Consider the following 17703-nt stretch of genomic DNA (forward strand, 5'->3'; position numbering starts at 1 on the left):
AGCCTAAGCCTATGGACTGTACTGTACATATTTTTCTTCAGTGAGCTTTCATTACTTATGAACAACATCAAGACAAGCAACAGCATAAATCTCTTTTTGCAGTTTCCAGTGTATCTAACATTATCAACAGAGTAACAATGTCACAAGTTCCACTGCTATTACCAATCCCCTTGGAGCCCATCAAAATTTTTGAGTTGTGAGGAAGTGCAGCTTGTATTAAATGTATTGTGCTGTATTGCCATGTACATGCTGCAGTGTGCCTGGTCATGCTCCCTGGACACATTTCTCAAAGTGATAAATATGTTTTCAAGCTTCATTTCACCCTTTCAACAGCTGAGACTTGACTAAACTTTCCAAAACTCACCCATTCTCTTTGTTAGTGACGCAAAAGTAAAGTATCTCCATTCAAGTTCATCGCTGGAGCCTGTGGTTCTTGTCTCTGACCCTCCAAACCCTCTGCTCTTCTGCTCACGTTCATTCACCGGCCTAGTTTCTGTTTAGCTCTGTCTCCTCATGTAGAGCCCTGCTGGTGCAAGCACCACCAAAGCCTGCTGGAATAAGACTGCTCCGAGTCTGCGTCTAACTGGCCTTATAGGTTTTACTTAAGGAGAAAAAGTCCACATCCCACTGTCAGTCAAACAGTCGAGCATAGTTTGTGCTGGGCTGCCATCCAAACAGACATGAAACTATTCTATTTCGGTCTGCCGTATGAGCAGTGGTGCAGTTCAGAGGAGGGGGTAAGATTTTGTGGCGGAGCATGTAATTGCAGAGTGACCTGTTATGGTGAGATGTAATTGCAGACCTCATCAGATGGAGAGAAACTGCCAACAAGACAAGGTAAAGGAGGTTTAAATAATGCTTTGGAAAGAAGAAACAAAACAGACCACATAAATACACGAGAAGCTGGGTTCCAGATGTGGCAGGAACGAAAGGAAGGGGAGGAGAAGAAGAGAGGCATGAAAAGCGAGCCAGATGAAGAAACTGCCATGGCAGCAGAAAGAAGTACCACTTCTGACACGGCGAAAGGGTGTTTACCTTCCCAGGAACAGTCACAGAGATGGAAAGGGGGATTGGGGAAGGTGAGAGGATGTCGGGGCCCGGCCTTGTGTTGTTTCTGGACCTTTACCACGAGTTCCCCTGGGTGTCTGGTTTCAAGTCAGCCTAGAAAATGTCTACCTTGTGGAAAAAACTGGGAGCTTTAAAAATGAAGGAAAGAAAATAACAGTTTTAAATGGCAGTCTGCTGGTTTTCATTACCACAAAGGTCCAGCTGCTTTAGGCTGTCGCGGCGCACATTGTTTGAATCTTGAGTGAATAATTATAATGTGATTTTGTGAAGCGCATGGCTTCACAACCACTCCCTCGCGTAGTAAGAATCTTTTACACAGTATGAAGCTAATAAATATTATTTTAAGCTTAAATCTCAATGTAAACAGCTAATTTCCTTATACATTTTACCTCATTTCCCAACAAAACCATCAAGTTTTCGCTTAAACTAGACTCAGCTGATAAAAGAAGTATTGCTGCAGAAATAAAAGTTTTAAAGGAACAAATACCCTTTCCGATCTTTTGCAGCCTTGAGTTCGGGTTTTACTCTTAAACGCTGAGTAAGAATAGCCAGCAAACCAGTGTTGCTTCAGCTAAAATAGTACAGAGGCCATAAATGTTACGTAATGGTTAAAAAAAGTGAATGTTTAAAAAACATTTGTTACATAATTGGGTATGCAGAAGGCAATTTAGAGTTGTCTTTCTCCAGTAAACATACAGAAGATTTTACTCCAGCTCGGACTCAGTCAGACGTTAAAACACAGCCAGTCCTTTTGAGGGTTACTGGTGCCTGTCCCAGCAGTCAATGAGCAAGAGGTAGGGTGCACAGTAGGTCACCCAAATAGCATTTAATCACCTAACCAAGTTAAATTCTGGATGGATTAAAAAAATTATTTAAATGTTTCATCTTTTATCCAAAAGACTTTGCCAATCTGAGGAGCGGCACTAAACTCAGTCTTATAAATAATGCCTTCTCATAGTGCAGGGATACTCACTGCGCGGCTCCCGAGCCACATGCGGCTCGCCTTGCTTTATTGGTGGCTCTCGTGACAGGTTGCAACAATACACCAGCACAGCCAATAAAATGTTTAAAACGTGCTGGCGCATTGTGCAACAATTGTGCATGGCGGCTCAGGCTTATATGATGCGGTTTTCTGAATCATACAGCGCAAAGAAAACTAAATAAGAATGCACAATATACTTGTTGAGGAGGAGGCAGGTCCGACCGGCCGGTAGAGGTAAAAAAAAGAGTCCTGTTAAGCTTCAGATGGATCAAGTCATCACCGACCGCGCACCTTGGCAGACCCCCCCAGTCAAAAGACATAAAAATATCCTGTTAATCTCAGATGGATCAGCTGATCACCGGCCGCATGCGTCTCCACACCTGCTGTCATCTGCAGTGAAGGAAGTAGGAGCATCTTACAGGGCCGGTTCTAGGCATGGTCACATGAGGGGGCAGGCGGAAATGTGAAGGGGGCGTCTTCATCCGTACACATATTACAGCATATTTATTGTTGAGCATGGATTTTGGTATTCATTGTTATTGTTGACTGGTGTTTTCTTCATGGGATGTTCCTTCTCATTTAAAGGCTCTCATATCTGGAACAGTTTACAATCAGCAATAAAAACATTAACGGATCTTGGAGTTTTTAATTCCCAGGTGAAAAAAATGGTTGAAACAAAACCAAATCTGTGAACACTGAGCCCCATGGGGTTGGAGGAGCAGGAGTGTGTGTGAAGAAACTGTTCAATTTTAATTACATTTAAATTTTATTTTAGCTGTTTTTATATAAAAGTCCAACAAAGGACTTGGTTTGCAAATTAGCCTGTGGCTAGAAAACCTTTGTACAAAACAACGATTGCTTCGTTTTTAACATGTAACATTGTTTAATGTGCTGTCCTTGTTCAAATAAACGAATGAATGAATGATTGGGGCAATAGCTAAAAGCTGAAATTTTTACACAGTCAACATTTTCAACCATGAACACGATCGAGCAAAAACAGAGAAAGCGACTGACCCGTGCCCATCTTGAATGCCTCACTGTGGTTGCAACAACAAATTACAAACACGACATGAAGAAAGTCAAGGACATGCACCACAGCTTCCATTCATCTCAGTATAAATGTTCTGGCTGTGTTTCTTTTTTATTCATAGGTGGGTTGTTCAATTTTTTATTTATTTGAGGGACTTGGGGGTGATATCACGACTCTCCCCTTGACTTTGATCTGTTAATATGGCTTTTTTGAAAAAAAAAGAAAATAGTGAGGAAAACTGTCATAGTGGATCAACCAGTTTGCTGGTGACAGCCACAATTAGCTGTTCACATGTTACGTCCTCTGATTTCTATGGGTTCTCTTACTACAGGACAACCTTTCTCCTCCTTTGCTTGCTTACAGGCCTGCTGTCTCACCACGCTGCACACCTGGAATCACTTCCTCATCATCAGTGGACTGCATAAAATCTTCAGTGATCTGGCCACGCCCCCTTTTTTCTTGGGCATTTCCACTTGGTTCTGAACATTGTAGTCTGGTTGACTCTGAATTGAACTCTGTGTACAAAGCGTTTTAGCAACTCTGAGTTGATCTTTGTCAACTTCTGTGAATAAGAACCTTTAAGATGGGAAGTTCTCCACCATTTTATTTTAACCAACTTCACTCCAGTTTTGTGCCAGCCAGGAAGCTCAGGAAGTGTTTGTTAGATGAGGTGATTTTGTTTTCTAGCCAGAAGGAGCATTATTTTGTTTGTTGTTTTGGCCTTGGAGACTCTGAAGGCGTGGCTTCCCCACCTGTCTGTAATGCCCCAAAGTATAAGTTGTGTATTTGTCAAATGCAAGGTTAACACGGGGTTAACGGTACAATGAAATGCTTAGCATGAGAAGAACCAATTTGACTCGCTAAAAAAAATCAAAGAACAAACCAACAAGAAATGTTAAAAGCATGAAATAAGGGTACCCCCCCAAAAAAGTACCAAAAAGTGGAAAAAGTAATTATATTTACAATGTCTTAAAGAGATATTGAACAACATGGTAGAAGATCGTGGTGCAGCAGGATGAATGTCAATGAAATAAGTATTTCAAGGTAGTAATATAAGATAAAGTACAAAATGTATACAAAAACCCTTTGATTAAATTCTTGTAATGCCAAATTGGGTTGTTTTTGAATTATTAGCTTTATGTTTAGTTCACAATTTTTGTTACACCCTGTGCCTCCTAGACTTATTCCAAGGGTTGTAACAACATGATAAAGGAGGACCATCAGCCTAACGACTGTAGTGCTCTGATGAATGTTTACTATTCACAGGGGGCTGAGTGAAACTAGCAGTAGCAGCTTTGTAAGAAGGGACAGTTGGACACAAAGGCCTCCACCCCGTTTAATAATGGGACTGTTTCTTTTCACAAAGATGGCCTCCTTCACTCCTCTCTCAAACCATCGTTCCTCTCTATCCAGGATGTGAACATCTTCATCCCTGACAGAGTGACCGCTGGCCTGGAGATGAGTGTAGACCACAGAGTCCTGGCCTGATGGTGTTGCTCTTCTGTGCTGGTCCATCCTTTTGGCCAGCGGCTGTTTAGTTTCCCCGATGTAAGACTGATCACCCTCCTCAACCCTCAGTCATTTCAACAGGATTCTTTTAATCCATCCAGAGGACCTGCCTTAACTTTGTTAGATTATTATTTTTTTTTTTTTTTGCCTGGATTATTGAGCGTGCATCAGGATAGCATTCAATAAAGTAAAAGCTCCAACAAAATAAAAAGTGTGAACTAATTAAACATGTCTGGTTGTATGGTGGTAGATTTATTTAAATTGGTTATTTTCACTATAGGTCTAAAATGTGTAGAATGTTTAAAAGTTGCAATTACCGTAGTACTTTCCAGTGTTGTATAAATCCCACCCCACCAAAAACAAAAAATAAATAAATGACTATTTTTTCTTATCCCTTTAATAAAATGTAACAAGTGTATTTCACATTCAAAGATGAGAAAAGATATGTTAAGATAAGATTGGATTTTATTTGCATTTACTGCAAGTTTCTTTTGGCTTCATATTTCAAATAACAATCAGTGACTTCTGAAAATTTGTGAACCACTTAGCTTCCATAAATCACCTAGCATAGTTAGCTGGAAGACATTTTCATACAACTCTTGGAAAGTAATTATTGGATGGGCATCTACAACCAACTGACTTTTAGAGTCACACCAATCCCATGACCGTCACCGCCGCCTGATGAAATTATCAACATAAAATCTATAATTCAGTCAGTTTTACAAATAGATATAATTTGATGTGGTGGTATCTGAGACTCATTCACAACACGTACATCATACTACACATTACATTCAGTTTTCATTTATGTCTTAGTCAGCATCCAATTTTTATTTGTCTATACGGATAGATATTTATTTATCCATAACTTGTCTTATGTTTGATTGTGACCAGGTTGTGGAGGCAACTGAGGAAAATCCCAATCCAGTGACGTTGTCCAGCTTCTCCTGCAGAATCTTCAGTTGTTCCCAGTCCAAAGAAAATTTATCTTCCTTCCAAACAAGACTGCGCTTGAATTCCTCCGGTTATTCAGAAACGGACATCTTTTACTTTTCTATGAATGCACAGTCCCAAAATATATTTTGTTCAAAATCACACAAATATTTGAGGCAAAACAGATTAAAAATAGTCCTCCCTTGCAAGTATCGCAGACAATCAAGAGTGAACAATCACATGGTTTAAGCCGTACATTTTATTTACTATAAAACAAACATTATAGAAAGTTGCATTTACTTTTCTGACTAAAGATGGGCTTCTGAAAAGGGTTGAAACATCTCAACAAAAGGAACAAATTCAAGAAGAACTGATCACGTCCGTTAGAAGTCTAACTAAAAACTGTTAACTGTAAGGAAAAGTTCCTGATGAAGTTTATGGATGAAGCAGGGTCTTTGTTCCTGGAATAAAATTGTAATATGGGTAAGCAGCAGACCTTTGTGGATCATAAAGTATCCCAGATGTAACGTGATGACTTCAGCTCTGTATTTCTCTTACCATTAATTTTACTTTTTGAAGCATTAAAAGGAAGCATTTTCCAAAACCATAGGTTTGGAAATGTGGTTTGTGGTGTGGGTTTCTGGGAACTGGACCAGTGGCACGTCCTCTTTAGAGATGAGGCTAATTTCTTGCTTTCCTCGGTATGAACTGTTTAATTCTATACTGGAAGGGCCCCATTCGAAGCAGCTGCGGGGCATTAGGGCTGTTATTCTCATTTGCAAAAAAAAAAAAAGTGGGATTTTTAGATTACTAAGAAAAAAGTTTAAACCCAAACGAGTCCCACAAATCAGCCCCTGAACTCTTGTCCCCCTCAATTATCAAGATGAATGTTTCATTCTCTTGCTTTAGTAATATTTCCATGAGGATTTCTGCATTGCTCCGACTTTAGCGCTGATTCTCTCCAGACAGACAGAGAAGCAGAAAAGAAATTGTCACGGCGAGCGAATGGAAAATCTATAAAAACCATGGAATGACGACAGGTTTGTAAGGCTTGATGCAAGGAAAAGCACAAATCCAGCATCAAATAGTCAAATTTGACCCACAGGCAGATGTTTTATCTGGGAACTAATCAGCCACGCAGTTAGATTTTAAACCTCTCTCAGACTTATCATAGTTTGAGATTTCCTCAAATATTCCTCACAGAATATTTGAGTCTATTTTTATGTGTAACAAGATAATCATTTATTTAGTTTGTGCAAACGGTTGTGCGCTTGTAAAGCACGCAAAGACAAATATTTACTCTGGAGAATGCACGACGTTCATCTGCTTGACAGGATCAATTGTATGTTATTCACTCTCCCTTTTTTGAATAAACGCATTATGCTCTGAAATTTCATTAAATTGTTGTTTATGTAATGGAAAACCAAAAGGCTTTTATCTACTTATCCTCATCTGACTTTTCTTCTGTTCGTTTTAAATCTTCTAAAAACGTCTGCACATGAAAATATTTTGAAACAATTTGCATAACAGGAAGTGTGCGCCATGATTTTGAAACCACTAGATGAAATGCTTGTAAGCATGTAGATGTTTAACAACCCGTTAAAATACACCAAAATGCAGGAAATCGCACGTAATTTAATCAAAATTTTCAGGAGGAGGACCCCCAGACACCCCCCGGTTATTTGCGTTCCAGCATCGGTCAGTTTACAAGTGAAATTAATTGGTCTGATTATTGCTGTTATGATTCTGTTCAGTTCTATATAAATAGTTTTCTGTTTGAAGACGTGATTGTACATTTATTATGTTCATTATGTGAATGGGTAAAGTTTTAAAGTGGTTTTTGATGCTGTTAATTTTCTCAAAACTGTAATTTTTGAAGTTGAAGTTAAAAATATTGTTAATTAAGTGTCTTGAATGGAAAAATACTGCATGTTTAAAAGTATAAAATTTGTAAAGACCAGCTCTTAAGTATTTATGTTACACACATATTTCCATTGCATCAAAGAGACAGATTGAAGAAAATTATTTAATAAACATGAGGCTTATGAGGGGTCCCTGAAACTTTTACTCCCCTCTAAGGGGTCCCTGAACCCACAAAGTTTAAGAACCCCTGAATTAAACCATTGATGGATTTTTGTGTTGATTTCATAAAAATCAAACAGAGTCGAGACGTGCTTTTTTGATTTGGTTGATCCTTCGTGGAAAACATGCCAAAGTTGAAAAGGCTTCAGGTTTCACTGAAAGTTTGGCAGAGTATCTTGCAAACGTTTTTGCTCTTTGAGACTCTGCAGTGCTCCTCTGAAACATTTTGTCAAGACAATTAGGTTGCCATCTATTGGAGTCCTGCTGCAAAAACAAGTAAATCCCAAAACGTTCATCCACCCTCCATATTCAATATGTTGGTAAAAGTATGATGAGAATAAAAGAATATCTTGCAGAATATTTAGATATGCTCTCTGTAAGTGTTTTGTAATGTAATGTAACACCACATGCTTAGACCTAAAGACCTAAACCTACATGTCACTGCGTGAGTGCAGCTACAGCGTGCACTCAGGACATCATTACCTGCAGTGTTCCCTCAGTGCAGACTTTACTTGGCAAAAGGGCCTTCTCCTACTCCGCTCCCGTTTCCTGGAACATCTTGCAAAAAGATCTGAAGTTCTCGACCTTGACCTCTCTAAGTGGCTTCAAACATCCAAGTTCATGGGAAAACCCAAGGCAGACACGTTCCTGTTTTTAGTTTTCTACATCGCTTTACAATGTAGCAGTTTTTGCTTTGTTTTTTAATACCATTTCTTCCATTTATTTTTCAATTTATATGCTTTTTTCTACTGTTGTCATCACTCTTTGTTACAACAGGTCTCTCTTGTGAATGAGTCCTCGAGGCTCAATGAGACTAGCATGTATAAATAAAGGCTGAATTGAATAAAAATGTCTGGCTGCAGGTCTGAGTGCTTTATTAAACGAACACCCATGCATTTATAAAACGTGTATCTAAGCATAACTCTGGTGGTATGAGTTGAACACTAAGTGACTGTGGATGGTGTCAACTTTCACTTAAAGATATTTACTACATTTTCCATGTGATTACGTATCTGTCTGTGAGGAAGTGTGTCAAAAAGTATTGCTATTTATAATTTTTAGACAGTATTTGTCAAAACAAAATGAAGTTTGATGTACTGTATTTTTCAGACTATAAGGCGCACTTAAAATCCTTTTAATTTTCTCAAAAATTGGCAGTGAGCCTTATGTATTAATTCTGGTTGTGTTTATTGACCTTGAACCCATTTTATGTGGTTACTGTGAATGAGTTGACTAAAATTTGACTTATCTGACTGTTTTGTTTCGCTTCATGCGCCTTTATGTATGAAAATGGACCTGTTCATTGATATTGCGCCTTATAATCCAAAAAATATGGTAAAATTATGACCTTTTTTTTTTTTGCAGTTTCTCTCTGCGCCTGCTTAAAAACGTTTCAAGAACAACACAAGTACCCGAAACCCGAGTGTATCTAAAATACATTTTAATTTTGCTGAAATTGGTTTTCACAATATTGTTTACAATATTAATGCATCTTCATTCTCTTCATCCTCGCTTGGGACTTGGAAACAGAGCTCTACAATCATGTTCGTGTAAATTGTTCTACATCAAGGCACAAGACAACAGCCGTTGTGTGTGGGGGGGCGGCCTTGGGTGGGCGGATCGTTAATGGTGTCCCTCTGTGACGCAGGAAAGCAGGTGACCTTTGGGAGCAATGGGAACTGTTGACGTTTTATTTACATATGTAGCGTTTTGGGGGAGGTTAGGTGAAAATGTGCTCTAACGAGGTGGACGATTGGAAAAAAGAAAAGTGATGACCACTGCTGTTTTCCTTTTATTTTACAATGATTTTCATGTATAAAAAAAAAGAAATCATTGAGCTTTTTTTTTTTTATCTTTCTTAAGGAGATCGTTTGTTCATGTACATAAAGTAAAGTGCTTTTCCCCTTTTTCTTCTTCTCTTATTTGCCAAAAGCAAACAGGATGGAAATGGGGACAAAACATTGTCTTTTTCTGTAACTAGGTGAAAGAGTGGTTAAAGGGCCAGTTCCGGATACGCTGCTTAATTTTGTTTCTGTTGATTTTTGTTCACAGGTTGTTGTTTTTTTTTTCTTAGTTTTTTTTTTTTTATTTGTTTGTTTTTTGATGATTTCTTTTCAAAAAGTCAACCTGAAAGACAAAAAAGGAGAGGAAAAACACTAAATGTTGGTACATAAAAATAAATTAAAAAAACGCTTTAGTCATCAGAGGTGTTTAATCTGTAATTACCATTTTCCTGAAAGTTTTTTTTTTTTTGAGCGCTCACATCTGGATGCTTCTCCTTCGCCTGCCGAAGGCCTTGGCGCCAACGTTGGTGGGGACGAAGTTGCTGCTGCCCATTCCTCCTGATCGGCTGAGGAAGTCCGCCAGGCGGTGAGTCACACAGGTCGCTGTGTTACAGGCTCGTTTCTGTGCCGTAACGCTGCTTCAGGAGAGCAGACGGGGTTAACGCCAAAATCACAGCATGTGACGTTCATCCAATTATTCATGAAACACAGACTTGTACACAAACGCAACCACAGCACAGGAACAAGAACCTCACATTACACAACATCTATTTTCTTACCTTTGGATTCGGTGAGAACTTCTTAGGTCATTTAAAGGACTCTATTTTAAAACGCTTTGACTATCTTTTAGTATATTTAAGAATAAAAACGAGCTATGGCTTCATGGTTAAAAAAAAATACATTTATTGAACAACAAACATGGTGTCGCATGAGTGGATCATTTATTGACGATTAAGATTAGGTGATCTTTCTCAACTCTTAACTTTCAAAGGATCTTAAATATCATCAAACAATTCCACGTACACAAAGACAGATGTCAGAAGAGGCTCCTGAATTACAGTGGAGTAAATAACGTAAAGTCTGATTGTCTAAGATAAAAGAGCGAAATAATTCTCTGCCAGTAAAGGTGGGGAAAAAGTAAAAGGAATGAAAAGTAACTTTCTCCTCATGTCAATCAAGCAGGTAGTCAGCATGCACTTGCCAATATGAAAAATGTTGGGAGGAAAATGAGATGAGGAGAGGAAAGATGATGAGAGGAGGGGGGGAAAGAAGGAGGGAGATTGGGAAATGGAGGAATAAAAAGGAGTTAGATGCTGTCAAACGTCTCGCCGTAGCTTGCATAGCTGTCGCTCTCAGGAGCGCTGCGCTTCTTGCCGGGCGTCCCTGCTCCCACATTCGTGCGAGGAAATGTCTGCAACTTGTGCAGCTCCTGAGACAGTTTGCCCAAGACACAAGTGCTGAGGTTGGAACAGCGCTTGGTTAGAGGCCTGTCCATGCTGTTGGGGAGGGGACACACAAATAAACATGCAGAGAACAGGCTCATAGACGTGGGGATAAAAATACATGCAGGTAGAACATTCCTTATTTGTTTCTCTTGTTTCTCCCTTTGTTTATTTATACTGATCTCTCATGCATTTCTACATCTCATGCCATCAATATAAAAGAGAAAGTAAAAACATCCCAAACCCTTACAGAGTCATGCTCTCACTTCCCTTTCAAGCAATCAAGGAACCTGTCATCTATCCCATCATGCGCAAGAAGAAACCCCCAACCCCCACTACAGTCCTGCATCTTTTGCACCTGCAGAACAAACCAACCGCTTCCTACAAACATGCATACAGTGGCCCTGAGGTGTAAATGAATAACATTTGAAAAAACACAACAAATACACGACATTTGAAAAAAACGGAATTACATTTGAAAAGACAGAATTACATTAAGCCAAAGTGGAAGTGGCCAAAGCTGAAGTGGCTGGAATCACATTCGAAAAAATTGAATTGCATTATAAAAATGGGAATTGCATTAGAAAAAAACGGAAACTATATAATTTCTGAATTATTTCGGTTTTTTAATGCGATTCCGTTTTTCCAAATGTGATTCCGTTTTTTCAAATGTGATTCTGGCCACTTCCGCTTTGGCCACTTCCACTTTGGCTTAATGTAATTCCATTTTTTCAAATGTAATTCCTTTTTTCAAATGTGATTCTGTTTTTTTCATATGTGATTCCGGTTTTTCTTTTCAAATGTGATTCTTTTTTTATATGTGATTCCGGTTTTTTCAAATGTGATTTTGGCCACTTTCACTTTGGCTTAATGTAATTCCTTTTTTTATGGAATTCTGTTTTTTCTAATTGATTGTTTTTTCAAATGTGATTCTGGTTGTTTTTTTTTTTTCAAATGTTGTGTTTTTGTTGTGTTTTCGAATGTAATTCTGTATTTATTTATTTTTCAAATATTGCCCATTTATACCTCAGGGCCACCGTACATGCAGCTTCCTTTAACTCACTTCATGCACGCTTCCAGTCTGACTAGCATGTTCACATGCCTAGCAGGCAATAATAATCTGTTCACAAGAAGTCAAACTCATCCATGCGGGGGCAGAGTCATGACAGAGAATAGGGATTTGGTGTTTTTAGTTTGAATTTTTTTTCATTAAATAAATTGGTCTTTATTGTCTTTTACATACCTTTCTAAAGAACTGAAGTGTCTTAGAAGTGTAGCCGTATCCATAGTTGTTAAAGTGAAACCAGAATATGATGAGGCCTCTTACATGATAAAACAAGTTTTTGAAGGTTTTGCCCATCTGTTCATTCTAAATTTCTCAACAACTCTTTATTTTATTTTATTTTTACACATTTCCCCAATAAAGAAAACAAAAAAAATTTTAAGAAAAAAGTGGAAAAAAGCCATAAAAGTCATATGTACCTGTTTCCTTCGGTCGCCTGCTGCTCTAGCTCCTCCGCTGTCATCTGAACGAACTCCTTAACAATGGCATTTAGTAACCGTCGTGCCTCGTAGTCCGTGAGCGTGACCCGGTCTGACATGGACTCTAAACCTGGTCTGTGGTCAAAGACAGGGTGAGGGAGGGTCATGGGAGGCGTCACAGTGGGAGCAAAAAGAGTGAGGTCAGTATTAAAGTAATTCCTTTACTATAAAGTGCCTGCAGTAAAAAAAAACACACAAAGGAGTGGGAAACGGGAGAGGCTTGTTCGAAGGGGTTGGGGGTGCTGGTAAAAAAAAACAAAAAAACAGGGTGGTTGGGAAAGATGGGGCGAAATGGTTGAGATGTCACCACCTCTGAAAGGGATGACGTCTGAGTTGGAGGGCCAGCGGCCAACATGGGGGGGGGGAAACAATCTGCGGAAAGTGCTCCATTTGAGAAAAAGGGGAGGGGCGGCAGGGCTGATGTCCAAGCAGCTTTACATTTATTACAAAATCGATAACTTCATGAGAACAGTCTTGGGAGTGGTTGGAATAGTTCATATAGATAAATGTGTCATTTATCTTCCTTTGAAGTATGTAACATTTCTGCTTTTGTGTGTTTGCTTTTGTTTTTTCCATTTCTCCTAGTGTTCTTTAAAAAGTTAAACTGGGTACACTTTCATTCATTCACTCTGCTTTAAACAAAAACCTCAACTATAAATTGTTCGTTCATGAGGGGGGAGTAATATTCATGGTTGACGGAAATGTTCGTAAGTCTAGCAGAGAATGCCCTGATAAATTTCTGTCAAGACGTCTGTTTCTACAAACCATCGTCTTGCAGTTAATAAAAATACAAAAAAAATCTTTTTCACTCAGTGTATTTTTTAATCAAAAGCTTTGTAGGATAGGCACAAAGTGTGCAATCACACATATCCCTGTCTTTTTGTGCAGGGACATCCTGAATTTTTTTACCGTTACAAACTCTTTCTATTTAAAGACCGTATTCTACAACCCCACTACTTGTACTGTAATCCCATTACTCATGAACAATGGTTGCGTTTCTGCACGTGTTTAGTAAAGCGGTTAAATTTACGTCAAGCCAGTGTCAAGAGTGAAGCGTGATTGTTGAGTGTCTCACCTGGCAGGGGCGGCTTGTGAGCAGTACATCTGGCAAATGACCAGGGCATAGGCAACAAGGAAAGCAGAGATCTTCAACATAACCATGGTCCCCTAAACAAGGAAAAAGACATGAGCTTCTTGCCCACAAAACCTCTGTCATTCACAAATGTATCTATAAGACCATATCATGCTGGTGGCTCTCGTCTCGTTCTGTAGGGAACAAGTTACTTCATGAAAAGTGAACTCGTCTCCACATCTGTCTCCTGCTGAACGTTCTCGCACACACGACAATCCTTCTGCTCTTCTTCATCAAAAACACACTGTTCCAAAATATCCAGCCGAGAGCACAGGACATGTAGTCCTCACATGTCATACGCAGCAGGTGTGACATGCCTGCAGGTAGTAGCAGTCTGTGTATGTGTGTGTGCATGGGGGGGAGGGCGGGTTGCGAGAGAAAAGGTAAGTAAAGGTCCTATACAGTGCAACGGAGGTAACGCCTGCTGGAAGAAAAGGGGTGGAAGGAAAAGTGCGGGGGTGGGGGGTCCTCCAAAGCTTGCCAACTCCCTAAGGGACCAGTGCATTAGTGTAATGAGCTGCCAGCACTCTTTTACAAACACACACTCTCACACACACACAGAAAACACTGTGTCTGACTGACATGCACAATCAGGTCTAGTTGCTTCTGATCAATTTTCTTTGTTAAATCTGTTCTTTAGCTTTTGTTAAAAGACTTTCTTCTCATCCTTCCTAGGTTTTCTTCTTTATTCTGTTTGGCTCAGTCTTTGGTAAAGATGGACCTCTGTAACACGGATAGGACTGATCCTGAAGACCCCAGACGCTACATGTTATCTCCAACACCATCCCATCCCACAGTGTCTACATGTCCCCTCTGATTTGCACACACACAACAGAAAGTCAAAACGCATTCCAGGTCGTTATTAAAAGTGAAAATTTGTTCTCAGCTGATTAACCCTGATAGACAAAAAGGTCTTATTTGCAGCAGTAAAAGCCAACACTTACCTTCAGTGATGATCACCCAGCGAGAAAAAAATAGTAAATAAATATAAATCTCTATAAATGCCTGTGCAAAACACAAGTTGTCTTTCTCTGAACTTGCAGAACAACTCTTGACTGTTGCATGCAACGCCAACCACCAGCCTATATATCCCACCACTTGGGTTTGTGCATTGACTGTGTAGGTGTTTAATTATCCACCGCTGGCCAATCCCGTTGCGCTGATGCTACGGTGAGCCAATGGGACGCCTCCGCTTCAGTCTTGGCTCACCAAAAAGGAATATGGCTTTTGTGCTGACGTCATTGCTCAGTCACTAAGTGCTCCATTCACAAAATCATACAGGCATTTGGACCATTTGTTATCCCCGTTTTGCATTGATGTCATTAATTAAATAGGAGGCCAAGCAACACTGGTGTCTGTAAGGAAGCGCCACCAGCATTAGGAACAATTAAAAACTTTCCAAAATTTATACATTTTCTTCTATATCTCAATGCCAAATCAATAGGTACACCCCAACCCCACCCCTGGACCAGCATCACCACTTTACTGAATAAGCACTTGCAGGCGAGGCCATCTGCTGGGAAGGGATGCATACTACACAGTGACGCATTTCTGGACTCTTCATTCACAACATTGTTTGGGTAATACCAACTTTAGCATTACACTAACTTTGTCATGGCTTAATATGGACTATAATGAATCAGCTAATGTAAAAGGCTTTTCATAAATTTAACTTGCATTAATAGATATTAGTAAATCACATCACTAGTCACTAAAAACGTTTCTATTAAGTTATTTTAAATTAAGCAAATGTATTTGGAATCTAATACATTATCCCCTCTTGCTGCAGGTACTGCATGCGCACGGTTTTCAGTCAAGCAAAAGCCAAGTTTGATGACCTGCCTTCTCCCTAGAGCGAAACCCGGACCATATTGAGGTAATAAAGTGATACCACAGACTGTCCAGTAATGATCAGTGCTTCTCGGGCCTCCACCCACACACTGAGCAAACGACCAATCGATGACAACCTGCGACAAGAACCCTTTCTCAAAAGCAATTACACAAGTGTTTGTCGTACGCAATTGTCTCATTGCCCTGCCTTTTCATTAGTGGGCAGCACTGCGAGTGTGTGGGGGGGGGGGGGGGAGGCTGCGCCGAAACTATTTCTCATAAGCAAGCATGTGTTTGAAATATGTATATATTTCTGTGTGTACTCATTGCTTCTGCACGGTGGATAAATTGAATGGACATCCAGTAGGTGTGTGTGTGTGTGAGGCTATATGTCAGAGTAAATGAAAGGGGAGGGGTTGCTTCTCCAAGTCTGCGTCATAGAGGAACCCCATTAGACAGGATGAGCCTTTTAGTGCTATTGAGCCACATGGTTCAGCCTTGTCAGCCGCTAAATCACTGCTGAATAGACAGCTGCCGGGCCTCCAGCCACAGCTTTGCGCTCGCTTTGCTATTTGCATATTTGGAACCCTGGACAACTTACTGTGAACACTTACACGCCTAGAATGTCAACTTTTTTTTTAATTTTTAGTCTTTATAAGACGTGTTTCTTTTTCCATTATCATCTCAGTTAAAAAGAGGAGGTGGTGAAAGAGTTAAACAAATGATTTACTCAGACTTTTCCTTGAGATTGTTCTGTTGGTAATAAAGGCGGTTACCACTTAAATAAGAGCTATTTTACAGCACTGAAGTACATTTGAGCCCAAAGTCTTTAATCTCAAATGGTGCTTGCTCTGGTAGATGAAAACCATGTGGACTTGAGTCCATTTGGAGGAGCTGGACCCCATCAGGCCTGTTCAGGTGAGGTATGAAGCAGAAACATAACTGTACAATAAACTGGAACATTCCTATTGTTTATTGTGCAAATATTTATGAAGCATTCACACTATTGTGATCCATTTTTCTTTGTGTGTTTTTCAGCATCTTTCTCGTCCCACAGTTTTCAAGCTATTTCAACAAATCATAAATCAAGACGTTCAGCTCTTTCACGACAGTCCTGCTATGACTGTTGGTATTGGTGAAACTTTAGCTTTTTGAAATATTTAGCCTTTTCTGCCATTTTTTATTTTTTATTTATTTTTTTTGTCATAGTAAATGAATAAAGCTCATTTTACATCCTTAAAATCTTTAGATCCGTTTCCTTCCTTTTACTGCTCCTTTCACATTTTGTTCTGTCTCAGCTTCTTTTAGCTTCCTTGTGCAAATTTAAACTTTTTTCAGCTACATTCAGCTGTTTTTTTTTATCTGTTTTGTGATCCGTTTAGATTCTTTCTGCTAACTATAACATTTTTGTTCTTATAACTTCTTTCTGCTCTTTTCAGCATATTTCTACAAGTTTCAGCTTTATCTGCTATTTCAGCTACTATTTAGCTGTTTTATGCAAATTTTAGCCTTTTCAGCTAATTCCACATTTTTGCACTCATTTAAACTTTTTTCAGCCTAATTCACCAAAAATGTGTTATCTCCATTTCCCTTTAGTAATTTAAGCTTCTTTCTGTTTTTTAGTTATTTTGCTACTTTCTGGAGGGAGGATTTTTTTTTTCAGATAATTTCCACATTTTTATGCTCATTTCTGCTTCTTTCAGCCTAATTGGGCAAACATGTTCTTTTTGCTTTCTTCTGCTAATTTAAGCTTGTTCTATCTTTTCAGCTACCTTTTTAGCATTTTTTAGCTAATTTCAGCTGTTATTAGATACATTCCTTTTTTTTTTGTGGTAACTTCTGCTACTTTCAGCCTAATGAACTTATTTCTACCAATTTCAATTTGTTATGCTACTTTCATGTTATGTCTACTGGTTTTCATTATTTCAGCTACTATTTAGCTGTTTTATACTAATTTTAGATTTTTCAGCTCCACTTTTTTTTTTTGCTAAATTCAGCTCTGTCCACTTCCTTCTGGTAGTTTAAGCTTCTTCCTCTACTTTTCAGCTTTCTTTTTTTAATTTCAGCTTTTCAAAGCTAATTCTATCATTTATGTGCTTATTCCTGCTTATTTAAACCTATTTCAGCAAACATGTGTGCTTTCTGCTTTCTTCTGCTTTAATTTAGGCTTTTTCTTCCTTTTCAGCTAAAATTCAACGTGTTTTTTTTTAGCTAATTTCAACTGTTTTTCATCAAGTTCTTCAGCAACAAGCGTTCACAATGGATTTTCACAGGAAATACAATCTCTAGTTTTAGTTTAAATTTGGCTCAAACAATCCTGGGACCCAAAGAAAATCTAATTTATTTTTTAACTGACAGTACTTTAGAGG

At 39.0% G+C, this 17703-nt stretch overlaps 1 protein-coding gene across 3 annotated transcripts; it reads right to left on the reverse strand.

Annotated features, from left to right (window-relative positions):
- Positions 1-9700: 9700 nt before the first annotated feature.
- LOC119415425 (calcitonin gene-related peptide) lies at positions 9701-14591 on the reverse strand. 3 transcript variants are annotated; one of them, XM_037682563.1, is made up of 5 exons: positions 14449-14591; positions 13448-13539; positions 12313-12447; positions 9831-10026; positions 9701-9731 (listed from the first exon to the last, which is right to left on the reverse strand). In XM_037682563.1, the coding sequence occupies exons 2-4, from the start codon at positions 13531-13533 to the stop codon at positions 9864-9866; spliced, it is 384 nt and encodes a 127-aa protein (XP_037538491.1). In that variant the 5' UTR covers positions 13534-13539; positions 14449-14591; the 3' UTR covers positions 9701-9731; positions 9831-9863. The 3 variants fall into 3 exon arrangements, with proteins under 3 accessions (XP_037538491.1, XP_037538493.1, XP_037538490.1); XM_037682565.1 differs by lacking the exon at positions 14449-14591 and adding an exon at positions 13657-13702 and having other exon boundaries at positions 9831-10023; XM_037682562.1 differs by lacking the exon at positions 14449-14591 and adding an exon at positions 13657-13702.
- Positions 14592-17703: the final 3112 nt, after the last annotated feature.

Source organism: Nematolebias whitei, chromosome 10 (genome assembly GCF_014905685.2).
Source record: "Nematolebias whitei isolate Nwh7 chromosome 10, NemWhi1, whole genome shotgun sequence".
Classification (NCBI taxonomy): domain Eukaryota; kingdom Metazoa; phylum Chordata; class Actinopteri; order Cyprinodontiformes; family Rivulidae; genus Nematolebias; species Nematolebias whitei.